An 18,563-nucleotide genomic window follows, 5' to 3' on the forward strand; every position below is an offset into this window, starting at 1 on the left:
ACATGTGTGATTTGAACATCGTTTACATATGCAGGTGCGACTTCTGTATGTGTTTTCTTTGCTGCACAAGCTCGCGGGGATGGGGGAGCTTTAAAGATGTTTTTTCTTATTTATTTTATTTATTTTTATATTAATAAATTGTGTTTTTAAAAAAAAAAAAATTTGATCAATTTTATTGCTGTCTCAAGGAATGTAAACATCCCTTGTGACAGTAATACGTGGTGGCAGGTACTCTTTATGGAGAGATCGGGGGTCTAAAAGACACCCGATCCCTCCTTTGCACTTCAAAGTATTCAGATCGCCATTTTTGGCGATTCTGAATACTATACATTTTTTTAAAACCAGCGCCATTGGCAGCTGAGTAAACAGGAAGTGACGTCATGACGTCGCTTCCGTGTTTCCAATTAGGAGGCTGGAATGAAGGCTCTCACAGCTTCGTTCCAGACTGTCACTAGCCGCCGGAGGCGGCGGATTGGTCATTGGGCCTCCCGATGGAAGGGGAGGCCCGGTAAGAGCGGCGGGAGGGGGGGTCGTCCCCTCCCGCTCCTCTGCTATAACAGCCGAGCGGCTTTTAGCCGCATCAGTTGTTATACCTGGAAAGCCGATCGCCGGTTCTAAAAAACAGTACCGGGATGATGCCTTCAGCTGTGGGCATCATCCCAGTATAACCCCCGAAAGCCAAGTACGCATATCTATGTACGCTCGGCGGGAAGGGGATAAGCTATACGGGCACAATGTCACAAAAATGACATCTGTCGGATTCTGTTCATAGATCCCCTGCTGATCACACGGGATAGTGCCAGTGTCTGACCCCTGTTGTCATATAATATAGTCTCTATAATATTTTTAAAAATTATTTGTAAATCCCTTTTGTAGAAGAATATACAGCATTACATAGGATTTCTTTGTCGTTAGAAAGATTGAGGTTTGCAGCATTTATACTTTATGCTCTTTTAATTAACAGAAGAGGTAGAAAGCCACACACTGATGAAGCCTGTGGGAAGGTGAAATGTGTCAGAGGGGCATGGCTTCTAGAGGAGACAAGTTAAAGTCGATTTCTCATATTCCAGCGGATACCAAACTTTCTAAACAAAGGGCCAGTTTACTGTCCTTCAGACTGTAGGGGTGCTGGACTCTGGCCATCAGGAGTACAAAATGTCCCAGCATTAGTGGGAGTAAACAATCCCCCATGATTAGTGTCAGTGGAAGGATTTGTGCCCCATGATTGGTGTCATTGCGAGGAATTGTGCCACATCGTTGGTGTCATTGGGAGGAATTGTGCCCCATCATTGGTGTCATTGGGAGGAGTTGTGCCCCATGATTGGTGTCATTGGGAGGAATTGTGCCCCATCCCTGGTGTCAGTGGTAGGAATTGTGCTCCATTGTTGGTGTCATTGGGAGGAATTGTGCCCCATCATTGGTGTCATTGGGAGGAATTGTGCCCCATCCTTGGTGTCAGTGGTAGGAATTGTGCCACATCGTTGGTGTCATTGGGAGGAATTGTGCCCCATCTTTGGTGTCATTGGGAGGAATTGTGCCCCATCGTTGGTGTCATTGGGAGGAATTGTGCTCCATTGTTGGTGTCATTGGGGGGAATTGTGCCCCATTCTTGGTGTCGTTGATGGGAATTGTGCCCCATCCTTGGTGTCGTTGACAGGAATTGTGAGCCATCGTTGCTGTCATTGGGAGGAATTGTGCCCCTTCGTTGCTGTCATTGGTGAGAATTGTGCCCCATCATTGGTGTCATTGGTAGGCACTGTGCCCAATCATTGGTGTCATTGGGAGGAATTGTGCCCCATCATTGGTGTCATTGGGACATATTGTTGGTGTCATTGGGAGGAACTGTGCCCCATTATTGATGTCATTGGTAGGAATTGTGCCCCATCGTTGGTGTCTTTGGGAGGAACTGTACCTTTCATTGGTGTCAGTGAATAAAATAGTGCCCCAAGGCCTGGATAAAAGCAAGCAGAGGGCCACATCTGGCCACCGGTCCCCAGTTTGGAGACCACTGTCATATTCCATACCTGGGCTGATTACCTGTGTGGGGCTCCCTAAATCTTCCGTTTCTGTTTGTTTCTGTGGGCTGGGCAAGCACCCGACAGCATTGGCATCACTAGGTGGATGCGTGTCAGCACTTGGAGTGGCGCTTTTTGTTTGTTTTTATACTCTTTTAGTTTATAATAATTGTGTTCATGTGATCTTTGTTATTTTGTGTAAGACTCTTACCTAATGCTTGTAATGTAATTGTACTTATTAAAGTTCCTCTTTCATTTACAATCTCACAAGTATAATTTCCTTCATCAGACAGTGTGATGTTCTTGATGGTGAGGGTCACCCTTTGTGTGCCAATGTCCTGGTCTGTGCGTTTACTGCAGTTATTGAATGTCTTGTTGCCATCTATTGCGAATGACACGAGGCAAGGTGGCTTATACACACGATGGACCTTCCAAGTAGACATGATAAATTCATTTCCCGGCTCATTTGTGCAGTTTAGAGTAGCCGTGCTTCCCGCAGAAATTACTCTGAGATCTAGAAAAGAAATACAAGTACATGGAGTAAATTGAGCATACCAGTACACGTATCAGAACTTTTTTAAATAAGAAAGAGATCAATTTAAATGTTTTTTTAAAAGCGCATTTCCACTTTTGAGGCCAAACTGGGATAATACTTACTTTACAGTATATTTGTTGCATGTTCCCATTTTCCCATTAACATAGCATTACTTTCCATCCAGCTGCTCCATTTATAAAAGGTGGTACTACCATAATTGAAACCCAGGACCCTGCATTCACTATATCTGGTCTCCCCAGGACTCTGCATTCACTATATCTGGTCTCCCAAGGACCCTGCATTCACTATATCTGGTCTCCCAAGGACCCTGCATTCACTATATCTGGTCTCCCCAGGACTCTGCATTCACTATATCTGGTCTCCCCAGGACCCTGCATTCACTATATCTGGTCTCCCCAGGAGCCTGCATTCACTATATCTGGTCTCCCCAGGACCCTGCATTCACTATATCTGGTCTCCCCAGGAGCCTGCATTTACTATATCTGGTCTCCCCAGGACCCTGCATTCACTATATCTGGTCTCCCCAGGAGCCTGCATTCACTATATCTGGTCTCCCCAGGACCCAGCATTCACTATATCTGGTCTCCCCAGGACCCTGCATTCACTATATCTGGTCTCCCACAGTACACAGAACATGGAAATGCAATTATTTTAGTAAATATAAACTGCTAAACACCTTTTCTCATCAGCAGTATATAGCCATCTTGTGACTTCTATCAATGTCTGGTTAAAGCTTGTAGAAGAAGTTTTCATTCTCCCCTGATTGTCCTATGAAGCTGCATGACCCCTGAACCTCTGTCGGGACAGTGCTGATTGGCCCTGTGCTGATCACATGCAATCTCCAAGGAAAAAAAAAAAACTCTCTAGCAATACACACCAAACTGAGCATGTGCAGAGTGCACTCCAAGGCTCTGTAATATCAGGAGATGGTTTGTGGACTGTGGAAGAAGGGGAGGATCAGAAAAGACAGGATCAATCAGCCTTTTTACTTAGTGCAAAGGATTAGCCCCTTAGGTTCCACAGTGAGTATAACAAGCATGCTTTACTGCATATACAGACTGATTTTACTATTGTGGGTTTAGTAACACTTTAAGTCTTTACTGTACTGGCAGATCTCAATATTAGTTGTAAACTAGATGAGCACACCATCTGGCCTAATGGAGGGTTAAAGGATAGGGTTATACATTGTATGTTATTCTGCTTAAAAATAAACAAAAACTGTCCCCTAACTGCATGTTAAAAGCTGTTCTGAACAATGCAACCTGTCTTTAGAGTCCTATATATAAATCTGCCCCAAAGAGGCAGCTGGAAAGGTGATTATTTTTTAAATCATTTTAGGTATGTTATGTGAATGAGAACACATAACAAACATAGAGTGTGCTTTCCCAAATTTGAAACAAAAGTGGAAATACAATTTAAAGGTAAACCCATTTCAAACATAAAGGGTTGATTTACTAAAGAGGATTTGCACTTTGCAAGGGAAATTCAGCAAGAGCTTTGTGATTGTGGTGTCCAATTGCTTGCAACAAAAAAAAAGGTTTTGCTTGCACATGATTGGATGATGGAATTCAGCAGAACTTTATCTCATTCGGTAAGCTCTGGAGAAAATTCCCTTGCGAAGTAAACAGTCTATTTGCCTTTTGTAAATCAACCCCAAAGTCTTATGCCCTGTACACACGGTCAGATTTTCCGATGGAAAATGTGTGATAGGACCTTGTTGTCGGAAATTCTGACTGTGTGTAGGCTCCATCACACATTTTCCATCGGAATTTCCGACACACAAAGTTTGAGAGCAGGCTATAAAATTTTCCGACAACAAAATCCGTTGTCGGAAATTCCGATCATGTGTACACAAATCCGACGCACAAAGTGCCACGCATGCTCAGAATAAATTAAGAGACAAAAGCTATTGGCTACTGCCCCGTTTAAAGTCCCGACGTACGTGTTTTACGTCACCGCGTTCAGAACGATCGGATTTTCCGACAACTTTGTGTGACCGTGTGTATGCAAGACAAGTTTGAGCCAACATCTGTCGGAAAAAAATCCATGGATTTTGTTGTCGGAATATCCGATCAGTGTACGATCGTGTGTACAGGGCATTAGGCTACTTTCACACTGAGGTGCTTTACAGGCGCTACAGCGCTAAAAATAGCACCTGTATAGCGCCTGTAAAGCGCCTCTCCTGTGTCTTTAGTGTGAAAGCCCGAGGGCTTTCACACTGGAGCGGTGCGCTTGCAGGACGGTCAAAAAAGTTCTGCAAGCCGCATCTTTGCAGTGCTATAGAAACGGTGTATTCACTGCTCCTAAAGCGCCCCTTCCTATTGAAAACAATGGGGCAGCGCCGCAAACCCGCCAGCAAAGCGCCGCTGCAGCAGCACATTGCGGGCGGTTTTAACCCTTTATCGGCCGCTAGCGGGGGTTAAAACTGCCCTGCTAGTGGCCAAATAGCGCCGCTAAAACGGCGGTAAAGCTTTACCGCTGCTGTCCACAACGCCCAGTCTGAAAGTAGCCTTAAGCTGGATTCACACTTATGCAGTTTAAGGCTCGATTCACATCTATGCATGTTGCTTTCGAGCGTTTCTGCAGTGCTTTTTGCGGCGATTGCCGCGTTTTTGAACATGCGTTTTTGCCACATTTTTGCAGCGTTTTTGCCGCGTTTTTTTTTTTTTTCTTTACAGTTTTTTTCAATACTGTATACAGTGTAAAAAAAAAGAAACAAAACACGGTAAAAACGCGGCAAAAACGCGGTACTTGCGTTTTGGATGCGGGTCCATTGAATTCTATTACATGCAAAACGCTGCATTTGCATGAAAAAAGTCCCCGACCCTTTCCAGAAACGCAGAGGCACAAAAATGCATTGATGTAAACATGTACCATAGGAACCCATGTTAAAAAATTCCCATGTATTTCTGCAAAATGCATCAAAAAACGCATTAGTCTGAATAGAGCCTGAGGCTCCATTCACACTAGCGCGTTTTTTGATGCATTTTGCATTTTGCAGAAATGCACGGGAATTTTTTAACATGGGTTCCTATGGTACATGTTCACATCAATGCCTTTTTGTTTCTCTGCATTTTTGGAAAGGGTCAGGGACTTTTTTTCATGCAAAATGCAGCATTTTGCATGTAATAGAATTCAATGGACAAGCATCAAAAACGCAAGTGCACCGTTTTTGCAGCGTTTTTGATGCATTTTTGGTGCGTTTTTGATGCGTTTTTGCCAGTTTTTTTTTTTTTTTTAATTTTTTTAAGACTGTAAAAAAAAAAAAAAACAAAAAAAAAAAACGCAAAACGCAAATCGCGGCAAAATCGCGGCAAAAACGCTTCTCAAAAACGTGGCAAGCATGAAAAAAAAACCTCCAAAAACGCTCAAAAGCAACATGCATAGATGTGAATCGAGCCTTAGTGCTTTTTGCATTTTGCAGATTTGCACTGCAGTCCATTTAACATGGTTTCCTATGGAACACGTTCTGTATTGCAAATCAGCAAAATGCAAAAAGCACTAAAAATGCATCGGTGTGAATCCAACCTAAGGCCTGGTTCACACCTATGCAGGTTGCAGTTGATGCATATTTCAGCTGCATTTTGCGTTTTTCAATACACATTTTTGATCCATTGAAGTCTATGGAACCAAAAATCAGAAATAGGGTCCCTGGCCCTCTCCATAAAATGCACAGATATGAACATGACCCATAGGAAACCATGGTAAATGGACTGTAGTGTGTTTCTGCAAAACTGAAAATGCACTAAAAAATGCATAGGTGCAAACCGGGCCCACACAAATCTAGACAACAATATAAAGGTGCATGTCCATCGATACAAGTCCTTGTATAAAAAGTCCTTTTTGTGAGGTAGTGCACAATATCCCTACACCCTTAGTGGTGATTATTCATAATATAGGTGACAATCTTGCTCCCACATCACCTCTGTGCTCTCTAGCCTCTAACCTCAGGTAAGTATTAAATCAGCATAACCTATGGTTCCTTGGACGGTGTAGTGGCGTGTAGTCACCCCTTGGGACCCTCTATAGTTGTTTCCGATGATCTGCTCTGATCTGTTGTCTCTGTTTCCTCCAAGGGGGTTCCCACTAATGTCCTCTCAAAGGGGTAAATATAAAGGAAGAAGAGCGCTCTCGTAGTGTAGTAACTTATGCCCTGTACACACGAGCGGACTTTTCGACCGGACTGGTCCGACGGACCGAATCCGGCGGACAATCCGACCGTGTGTAGGCTTCATCGGACCTTCAGTGGACTGTTTCTGTCGAAAATCTAAAGGACTTTAGATTTGGAACATGTTTCAAATCTTTACGTTGGAACTCCGCCGGACCCAGTTCCTATAGAGAAATCCGCTCATCTGTATGCTAGTCCAACGGACAAAAACCGACGCTAGGGCAGCTATTGGCTACTGGCTATGAACTTCCTTAGTTTAGTCCGGTCCTACGTCATCATGTATGAATCCGTAAGACTTTGGTGTGATCGTGTGTAGGCAAGTCCGTTCGTTCGAAAGTCTGTCGGAAGTCTGACAAAAGTCCGTCGGAAAGACTGTCGGACCTTTGTTGCCGAAAAGTCCACCCGTGTGTACACGGCATAAGAATGAATTTATTAGAATCATAACATCATACAGTGCACTCACATTAAAAAGCTGAGTAACGGCGTATATCCACGAGCTCCGAGGTCATTCCACAATCGCGTCACTTTTGGTATACCGGAAGTGACGTGATTGTGGAACGAGATCGGAGCTCATGGATATACGTCGTGACTCGGCTTTTTAATGTGAGTGCACTGTATGATGGACTGGCCAAGCATGTCTCCAGACCTAAACCCTATTGAGCATCTGTGGGGCATCCTCAACTGGAAGGTGGAGGAGCGCAAGGTCTCTAACATCCACCAGCTCCGTGATGTCATCATGGAGGAGTGGAAGAGGACTCCAGTGGCAACCTGCAATGCTCTGGTGAGCTCCATGCCCATGGGGGTTAAGGCAGTGCTGGAAAATAATGGTGGCCACACAAAATATTGACACTTTGGGCCCAATTGGGACATTTTCACTTAGGGGTGTACTCACTTTTGTTGCCAGCGGTTTAGACATTAATGGCTGTATGTTGAGTTATTTTGAGGGGACAGCAAATTTACACTGTTATACAAGCTGTACACTCACTACTTTACATTGTAGCAAAGTGTTATTTCTTCAGTGTTGTCACATGAAAAGATAGAATAAAATATTTACAAAAATGTGAGGGGTGTACTCACTTTTGTGAGATACTGTAACTGTCAGCGCCTCACTACTCTCTAACAATTTATTTATGAATAGTCAAGGATAAGCTATTTAAAGCAGAGCTCCGCTGAATTTTTTTTTTAAAAGTCAGCAGCTATAAATACTGCAGCTGCTATATTTTAAAACATGAACACTTACCTGTCCAGGGCGCCCGCGATGTCGGCACCCGAGGCCGAACCGTCTCTCGGTCCTCGGGTGCTGCCGCCTCCATCTTCAGTAAGGGAATCAGGAAGTGAAGGCTTGCAGCTTCACTTCCCGGTTCCCTACTGCGCATGCGTGAGTCGCGCAGCGCAATACGGATGGTCCCTGCTGTCTCTGGGACTCATGTGTTTCCCAGCAGACGGCGGGGGGACAGGAAGTGGCGTAAATAACCGCAGATTCTGCGACTATCTATGCCGGAAGTGGGTACAGATACCTGTAATATACAGGTATCTGCACCCCCCTCCCCCCTGAAAGGTGCCAACTGTGACACCAGAGGGGGGGAAGTTCCACTTTTGGGTGGAACTCCACTTTAACTGAAGGCGGCAGGCTTGCTATACATTTTTTTACCCCACACACAGAGTGGTAGCGCAAGAGTAACACATATAACAAATATCAAAGTTTTTATTTTGTTTGTGTCTTATTTTACACGTATATATGCCTTTAAATTGTTGTATTATATCTCTTTTGTACTCTAGATTTACAATATTTTTTTACAAAAAGCTTGAAATAAATGACAAAGGATTAGTATTTAATAGTATCTATTAGGGTTACACCGATACCTATACTAGTGCCGATACCTGAGCATTTGCAGGAGTACTTGTACTCCTGCAAATGCTCCAATGCTTGACCCGATACCTGGCGGGAGGCCAGTACACCCAGCATCCTCAGCATAGCAGCCTCATGGCTCATGGTGAAGCTGTGGGGGCAGTTACAAGCACCAATCTCCCTGTATAGCTTTTCTGACGGCCGCTTCTCCTCCTCTCCCGCGTAAAGGAGATCTGTGCTTGTAACTGCCCCCACCGCCGCACTGATCATCCCCAATTGTCCTTCCTGCTCCCCGGGTCCTCCGGTCCCCCCTCATCCTGGATCTCTCAGGATGGAGAGCAGAGGAAGGAGCCAGTAAAACTGTAATTTACCGGCTCCTTCCTTTTCCAAATACACAGAGTCAGTGATCACTGACTGTCCATTCATAACTGAGCATCGTAAACTGTATTTACTCTGCTTCAGTTTAAGAATGGGGAGGAGCCTCTGTTTTCTATCCATTCATCTTCAGTGCAGAGAAAGGGACTGGGGAGTCAGTGTCCTCAGTCCTTTTCCCTGTCTAAAAGGGGAGATGTCAGGGGTCTGTTTAGAACCCTGATATCTCACCAAAGCCCCCCAACAGGGTTGATAAAAAAAAGGAAACATTGTAATAAATAAATATTTAAAAGTAAAATTGTAAAAATAATAAAAAAATATATAAAAAAAACACTGACACTGTTCACTACCCCCCCCCCCCCCCCCCTCAACAAAGAAAGAAAACATTGTAAAAAAAAAAAAAACAATTGTAAACAAAAATTAAAAAAAATGTAAAAAGGTAAAATGTAAAATAAATACAATAAAAATAAAAAACTACTGGCACAGCCCATGCCTCATCAGTGCCCATCAGTGCTGCATATTAGTGCCACTGCCATACGGAAAAATAAAAGTACCGGTGAGTACTTGAATAAAAGTCTGAAAAAAGTAATATCCTTGCACACCTAGTATCTATGCACAGCAGATGCTGCATGACTGAGATTTGCATAACTCCCAAAGCTGAGAAGGACACTTGATCATGTAAAATAGATACTAGAGCACCACCTACCGTTTCAAAAAAAGAACACAAAATATTAAACTTTAACTGAAGCCACAACTTTTTTCTAATTTTACAGAAAATGCGGAAGACCTAGAACCTCATTTTTACTTGTGCTCTCACAAGGAAGTTTCACATTCTGTTCTGGTGAATGCTGTCAATAGGGCAGAAAGTGAGGGGAGAACTAGAATTTACTGGAACTAAAGTAGAAGGGAAATGCTACATTGAGGTTTTGGGTTTTGACAGCCATCAAAGGGGGAATTAAGACTCAATTTAGAGAGATTTCCTCTAACTTTCTGTTGAGCCACAGGAACAGGAAGCAAGGGCAATCTGGCTCAATGGGGACACTCACAGCGTTAAAAACCCCTAATAGGAGTTCTTTATCTTCTCCCAAAGCATGAAAAAATAGTTTGGATTTGAACTGAACTTTAATACAGAACAGAGCATCCCCGAGTTCTGCTTTATCAGGGCAGCAACTGCCTCATCTAAGGGAGCCTCTCACCCTTGACTCTTTGCCCCAAGTAGCTAATTGAGCTTATATAAATTCCCTTATTCTCTCCTAAAGCCGCGTACAGACGAGCGGACTTTTCCACCGGACTGGTCTGACGGGCGGAGTCCGGCGGACAATTCAACCGTTTGTGGGCTTCATCGGACCTGCAGCTGACTTTTTCGGTCGAAAATCTGATGGACTTTAGATTTGGAACATGCTTCAAATCTTTCCGACGGACTCGAGTCTGGTTGAAAAATCCGCTCGTCTGTATGCTAGTCCGACAGGCAAAAAACGACGCTAGGGCAGCTATTGGCTACTGGCTATCAACTTCCTTATTTTAGTCCGGTCGTACATCATCACGTACGAATCCGTCGGACTTTGGTGTGATCGTGTGTAGGCAAGTCCGGTCGTTAGAAAGTCCATCGAAAGTCCGTCATAACTCCGTCGAAAGTCCGTCGGAAAGACCGTCGGACCTTTGATGTCAAAAAGTCCGACCGTGTGTACGCGGCATAACAGTGACTGCACCAGCTGGAGTAGTCAACTAAACAAAGACTGCCAACAATCATGCAGACAGGGCAAGGATGTTTTATTAGAATGCAAAGTGACATGGGTGACACAAATATTTATTAAAAAAATACACATATATTTTAATATATATGTGTGTGTGTGTGTGTGTGTATATATATATATATATATATATATATATATATATATATATATATATATATATATATATATATATATATATATATACACCCCTCCAAATCATTGGATTCAGGTGTTTCAATCACCTCCATTTCCACAGGTGTATAAAATACAGCATCTAGGCATGCAGACTGCTTCTGCTAACGTTTGTGAAAGAATGGGTCCCTCTTAGGAGCTCAGTGAATTCAGGCTTGGTACTGTGATAGGTTGCTACCTGTGCAATAGGTCCATCTGTGAAATTTCCTTGCTACTAAATATACCACAGTCAACTGTTCGTGGTATTATATAACAAAGTGGAAGCAACTGGAACAGCAGCAACTCAGCCACGAAGTGGTAGACCGTGTAAAATGATAGAGCGGGGTCAGCGCATGAAGCGTACATTGTGCAGAAGTCACCAACTGTCTGCAGAGTCGATAGCTACAGACCACCAAACTTCATGTGGCCTTCAGATTAGCACAACAACAGTGCATAGAGAGCTTCATGGATTGGGTTTCAATGGCCAAGCAGCTGCATCCAAGCCTTACATCACCAAGTGCAATGCAAAGCATTGGATAGTGGTGGTGGTGGACTCTAGAACAGTGGAGACGTGTTCTCTGGAGTGGCGAATCACGCTTCTCTGTCTGGCAATCCGATGATTGTGTCTGGGTTTGGTGGTTGCCAGCAGAACGGTACTTGTCTGCCTTCATTGTGCCAAGTGTAAAGTTTGGTGGCGGGGGAATATTGGGGTTGTTTTTCAGGGGTTGGGCTGCGCCCCTTAGTTCCAGTGAAGGGAACTCTTAAGGCATCAGCATACCAAGACATTTTGGATAATTTAATGCTCCCAACTTTGTGGGAAGTTTGGGGATGGTCCCTTCCTGTTCCAACATGACTGCAGACCAGTGCTCAAAGCAAGGTCTATAAAGATATAGATGAGCGAGTTTGGGGTAGAGGAACTTGAGTGGCCTGCACAGAGTCTTGACCTCAACCCGATAGAACACCTTTGGGACGAAGTAGAGCGGAGACTGTGAGCCAGGCCTTCTCGTCCAACATCAGTGCCTGACCTCACAAATATGCTTCTGGAAGAATGGTCAAACATTCCCATAGACACACTCCTAAACCTTGTGGACAGCCTTCCCAGAAGGAGCTGTTATAGTGGCAAAGGGTGGGCCAACTCAATAGTGAACACTATGGACTAATACTGGGATGTCATTAACCACTTCCCACCCGCAGTATGTCATATGACGTCCTGGGCTTTGAGTGGGGATATATGAATGATGCCTGCAGCTGCAGGCATTATTCAAATATAATCTTTTTCCACCAGCGATTCCCTGCACAGGAATGTTTACATTCCTTGTAATAGGAATAAAAGTGATCAAAATGTTTTAAAGTGCCCCTGTCCCCACATGCTCGCACGCAGAAGTGAACGCATATGTACGTTGTGTCCACATATGTAAAAGGCACTCAATCCACACATGTGAGGTATCGCCAGGAACATTAGAATGAGAGCAACAATTCCATCCCAAGACCTCCTCTGTAGCTCTAATCTGGTAACCTCTAAAGAATTTTAGAGCGTTGCCTATGGAGAGTTTTAAGTACCGAAGTTTTAGCGCCATTCCACGAGTGTGCGCAATTTTAAAGCGTGACATGTTAGGTATCTATATACTCAGCGTAACATCATCTTTCACATTATACAAAAAAATTGGGCTAACTTTAGTGTTTTTTTTTTTTTTTTAATTCATGAAACGTTTGAAACGTTTGAAAAATTGCTGCGCAATTACCATGTCACATAAGAAGTTGCAACAACTGCCATTTTATTCCCTAGGGTCTCTGCTAAAAAAAAACATATATAATGTTTTGGGGTTCTGAGTAATATTCTAGCAAAAAAAAAATATGATTTTTACATGTAGGAGCGGAGTGCCAGAATTGGCCCGGATGGGAAGTGGTTAAAGGCCATGTGCGTGTAAAGGCAGGTGCCCCAATACTTTTAGTAATATAGTGTATATGTAAGATTTTAAACTCTTTAAAAAAAATAAACCAAAAACCACTACACATTTAAACATGGGTGCAATCACACCACAGGACCATTAGAATATTGCACTGTTGTTCTTCTAAAGGGTCTAGATAGTAAATTCAATTTCAAGAACTTGCCTTGGGTTTGATTCATATGCTTTCTTTCACCAGAGTGGCAGGCATGTGAAGACAACGAAAATAGGTCAGCAATACAACCTACATATTTCTCTGTATAGGTTTCCTTTGAGTTGAGTTTTATCTTTGTTTGCTTGTCACGTAAAGTTTCCTGTGTGACACGGCTGGGTAAAGTACGAGGTGTGGAGTACTGACTCATTCTATACAATGGGATTCCCCAACTATAGGTAGTAAAGTTATTGCTTCATCACGGTATATTTGGTCCCTATATTTGTCTTTCACCTGTGTTTAATGGTTGTAATTTTGCTTTTTGTTTTATAACAGACTCTGCAGAAGACAGTATATTTGCATATAGTACAGAAGCACCATTGGCCCTCCTAGTGAAAAAATGTCTGATAGCATTTTGTGCTCCCAGCAAGTTTACTAAGTATATTTTCACTTTTTGAGTGGCAGCCAGGATCTTGCTCACCAAACACCCAGGGACATCTGTCCAGCCCATGTCATACTTGCATTCTTGACGCTAGTGACAAATTACAAGCATCAGGATCACTATGGCATTTCCTTTGCATATCTATGGAATGTTCCCCCCGCTGTGCTGGACAGTTAAATAAAACATCCACCATAACAGTGCTATAATGGACAGACCACTGAAATACAACCTCACCAGAGTTGAGCGGGATGCAATTCTGGGATCAAAACATTGTTATCCACCCTGCCGACAAAGGGGGTTCTATTATCTTACAAAACGTACAATATCTGACGACCATTAAGAATTACTTACGCAACTCTAGGTCAAACATACCTATTCTGTACACCCAAATGACCCAACTTGGCGATTCAAGTCGGAAGTGATGAAATGCGTCAGTTGCGTGATCTCCACATTAGCCGGAAGTGACGTTTGCGGGTCACCGACAGCTGGAAACACCAGGAAGCAGCCAAGTGTGGCGGTCCTTTTGACGCTGCTGTCTCCCTGTAACTGGGGATTGGTGGCAATATTACGGTTTGCTTTTAATGCTTCATTAATTTCTTTATCTTGTCCGTACAACCTGTAAGGGGTTCTATTTGGTTTCAATAAAGTAAATCAAACGGGATTACGCTATGTGATTTTTTTTTTTTTATCTTCTCACATGATCCTGGTTTATTGGAGCTGCCCAAACCGAATAGAAATACTAGCAGAGTCAGTGGATATTCCCGAGAAGTGGCAACAAAAAGATATACTCGTAATACTTGATTTTATCAGATTTCTGGTAAGTTTAACCCCAAAGGGGCGAGTTTCTTTTCACGTGGTGACAAGCCTGGTTGTGTGGTGTACGAATTTATGAACTTTCATCACCTATAAGAAAATCTGATTCATTCACCTGAAACCACTTCATGGGACTCTTTCTTTTACTTGTATGAGGAATTGTATAAGAACGTGTCATAAGTATATAGACTGACGTGAGCGCTGCTATGGTGGTTTAAAGTCACATGATATTTTGGACTGTTTTAACTGCCATTTGTTTTAGATTCAAGCTTATAGTCGATGACAAGCTCCGTGAATGCTTCTTTCAAGGCTGGCTCTCTAAGGGCTCGTTTACATTTGTTTCAAAATGTGGCATTGGACACAATTTTTTTAAAGCCCTCTGAATGCTAATCAAGGTGCCTATCACTAAATAAAGTGTTTACCTTACAGTCCTGTTCACACGTTATGTTTGCTCTGCCTTTAAAAATTATACCCCATGTCGCTTTCTTGGTTCTTCAAAGTGTCTCCAAAGCCTCCTTAGAAAATTAATGCCACGTACACACAACCGGACTTTACGGCAGACTTTGTCCGGCGGACTTTTCGACAGACTTTACAACGGACTTTCTGAATGAACAGACTTGCCTACACACGATCAACCAAAGTCCGATGGATTCGTACGTAATGACGTACGACCAGACTAAAATAAGGAAGTTGATAGCCAGTAGCCAATAGCTGCCCTAGCGTCGGTTTTTGTCCGTCGGACTAGCATACAGACGAGCGGATTTTTCAACCAGACTCGAGTCCGTCGTAAAGATTTGAAACATGTTTCATTTCTAGGTCCGTCGAACTTTTGGGGAAAAAAAGTCAGCTGGAGCCCACACACAATCGAATTGTCAGACGGACTCCGGTTCGCCGGACCAAGTATGCCGTAAAGTCCGGTCGTTTGTACGCGGCATTATACATCACTTGCTTTTCACCTGAAACGTTTGAGGGGCTTTTATTCAAGGTTAGCTTTGCTTTGTTTTGGAGGTATTGCAGGTATGAGATATCCCACTGGGAAACCAACAAGTGAACCAGAAAAACTTAATCAGCAGACGCTTCTGGTTCATGTGTATATATTCTGGTAGTGTCTGGTGCAAACGTCACATCTGGTGTGCAGCATGGGGCCACAGGAAGGTGTGCAGGGTCCAGACTGGAGCAGAGCAATTAGCAGACAGCACACATGGTGTGCAGCATGAGAACACTAAATTAGAAGGTCCACGGACTGGAGAGAGAGAGGACTGATCAGCAGAGCTGGGGTACCAGAGCAGGAGAAACTAGCAGATGTCACACAAGATGAGCAGTGTAGTAGCAATATAGTGGGAGGTGAGCAGGGACCAGAGATTAAGGAGGATCAGTAAACAAGAGGATCAACTGACCTGAGGGTTACTACTGAGCGGATGATCAGCAGAGCTGGGGGTTACTACTGAGCAGGGGATCTGCTGAACGAGAGTACTAATAAGCTGGTAATCTGCTGAATGAGAGCACTAATAAACTAGGGATCTGCTAAACAGGGGTACTAATGAGCTGGAGATCTGCTAAGTAGGGGTACTTGTGAACTGGTGTCCTACTAGGCCTAGAAAATCAACACACACAGGGCATTTACCAAGCTTCAAAAAGCATTACTGAAGCATCAAAAACACATAAAAAAAAAAAACACGCTGAAGCGGTAGGCGCTTTAATGTGTGTGTCCAAGCAAGTGTAAATGAGCCCCAAGGATGAACTAGGATCTCTCACCACCAATTTTCCCCGGTACCCCTTTATTTACACCTTACCAAAAATACACAAAAAAAATTCAGAATATACATGCACTTTTTTTTATTTTGATGTTGACATGAGAATGCAGTGAACAATAAAGTGGCCACAACATTTGGCCAATATATTGATGGAAAAATAACCGTATTCTCTCTGATAGTACAGTTTGAAATTGAGCTAGTGTTACTGACTCCAGTATTTGACACTAAGCCACGAGTGTTGGGTGGATGGCGGTTGGTCTATTATCAAGTCAATGGAGGAAGGGGGAAGGAAAGCCTTGACTAATAGATCATAAAATATTGTTTAGGTGAAGGGTGGTAGATAAGTTGAAGGGTTATTAGTTAATAGTATAGTTTGATACCATTGAGTATATTGAACGCATTGTACTATAGTTTGTTAGATATTAGTTGGCAAAGTTTGAATAAAGGATTTGCAGACATCAAATAATTTGTGAAACATTGTGTAGGGAGGCCTCCACCCATTCCATGCAGAAAACATAAGACATTTTATCTACAAACAATGATAGTAGGGCGATTTGGGGTAAAACCTTTCATTTTCAGCTAGAATGAGGCGAAACCGAGTTCCACCACCTCTGGCACTTACAGTACCCTGTTCTTGATGCTCACTACTGCTATTTCTAAACTTAGAAGTCCAACTTAGAAGTCCAGCTTCTGTAGTTACATGTGACAAAGCTCCCCTCCTGGTGGTGGCACTGAACCCTTCCTTCCCTGCATATCCTAATGAGAAGGCATAGCATTTACAGTAATAAATGCATGGGTATGTTTTACAACACTGTAACAAATTGAAAGTTTAAAGTGATCCTGTAAAACTGCAGATAAAAGAGATGCATGTAAAAAAAAAGAGTATGAAAACGTTGCTGTCCTACACCTGTGCTACTGAATGCCATGCCAATCCAGAGAAACCCTGGGGGTTGTTGATCTCCTAGATCTCCTGGTCCTTGGCTTAGTGCTTCAATCCACCTATCTGCCAGGACATGAGGGAAGGGGGTTGTAGATGCACTCACATCTTCTTCTGGGGGGTGGGGGGGGGGGGGTGTTGATCTCCTGGATCTCCCGGTCCTTGCCTCATTGTTTCATTGTTTCATCCCACCTATCTCCCCTTCACTACAGGACACGAGGGAAGGGGGTTGTAAATGTACTCACATCTTCTTCTGGGGGGGGTGTTGATCTCCTGGATCTCCTGGTCCTTGGCTCATTGTTTCATCCCACCTATCTCCCCTTCACTACTGGACATGAGGGAAGGGGGTTGTAGATGGACTCACATCTTCGCCTTCAGTTCCAGAAGATCTTGTCTCAGTATTATCACATAGGGCTCTACAATATAAAATGTTTCAGGTATTCGCTCAGCTGTCACAAATGATATCTGTATTTTGACTAATACATTTATGTTCTATGATCACCAGTTCCATCTAGTGGTCATGATGCAGTATTTTCCTGATTGAGATATTTCTGGAAAATACTGCATTATGGCCATTAGATAGGGCTGACCATCATAAAAAATAAACGTATTAGACAAATACAAGGTTATTCAAGACAGCACAGTGAATTCTTCAGATGTTCACACAGAGAAATTTTTATAAGGGCCCTTTCACACCTAACGCAATGGGATGCAGTTGGATGCATTTGGGACTGCATTCCAACTGCATAGACAGTTCAAAATCAAGGTGAACCCAATGCCCTGTACACACGATCGGACATTGAACGGACATTCCGACAACAAAATCCATCAGATTTTTTCTGACAGATGTTGGCTCAAACGTATCTTGCATACACACGGTCGCACAAAGTTGACGGAAAATCCGATCGTTCTGAACGCGGTGACGTAAAACACGTACGTTGGGACTATAAACGGGGTAATAGCCAATAGCTTTCCTCTCTTAATTTATTCTGAGCATGTGTGGCACTTTGTGCGTCGGATTTGTCTACACACGATCGGAATTTAAAGGATCGGATTTTGTTGTCGGAAAATTTTATCCTGCTCTCAAACTTTGTGTGTCGGAAATTCCGACGGAAAAAGTCAGATGGAGCCCACACATGATCGGAATTTCCGACAACACAATCCGATCGCACTTTCTCCGTCGGAAAATCCGACCGTGTGTACAGAGTATTAGAGGGAGGGGAACTTTAGTTTGGTTTGGTTTTTTTTTTTGTTCTCTCTTCTTGTTGCTTGTTTTTCTTTTTACTGTATGTTTGTATAATATGTTGATATGGAAAGAAAAAACTTAAAAAAATAAAATCTGAATTTAAAAAAAGGTAATCCTATGGGCATAGTTCACATTACTGCAGTGCAGTAAAAAAAAAATAGAGCATGATGCATTTTTCCGCACCGCAAACACGCAAAAACACATGCAAATGCACTGCAACACACCACAGTCCACTTAGAAGTCCAGGGAAGGAAGGAAGAAGGAAGGGACCTCACAGGACAAATGCAGATAGAAAAACGCACGTCAACTGCATGTAGTAATGCACATCAAACGCATGTATATGTGCAAGGTAAAAACATGCAGTAGATGTGCAGTTTCTGGTGTGAATGGGCCCTAAATAGACACCATAC

General features: G+C 43.1%; 1 protein-coding gene across 2 annotated transcripts in view; it reads right to left on the bottom strand.

The window, feature by feature from the left end:
• The window catches only part of LOC141129350 (cell surface glycoprotein CD200 receptor 1-like), a 65,411-nt gene that overhangs the window by 32,186 nt on the left and 14,662 nt on the right, over nt 1-18,563 (bottom strand). For both annotated transcript variants that reach the window (XM_073617324.1, XM_073617325.1), the window contains exon 2: nt 2,227-2,529. In XM_073617324.1, coding sequence (XP_073473425.1) covers nt 2,227-2,529 — 303 coding nt within the window. The remainder of the gene's footprint in view (nt 1-2,226; nt 2,530-18,563) is intronic.

Source organism: Aquarana catesbeiana, linkage group LG02 (genome assembly GCF_042186555.1).
Source record: "Aquarana catesbeiana isolate 2022-GZ linkage group LG02, ASM4218655v1, whole genome shotgun sequence".
NCBI classification, from domain to species: domain Eukaryota; kingdom Metazoa; phylum Chordata; class Amphibia; order Anura; family Ranidae; genus Aquarana; species Aquarana catesbeiana.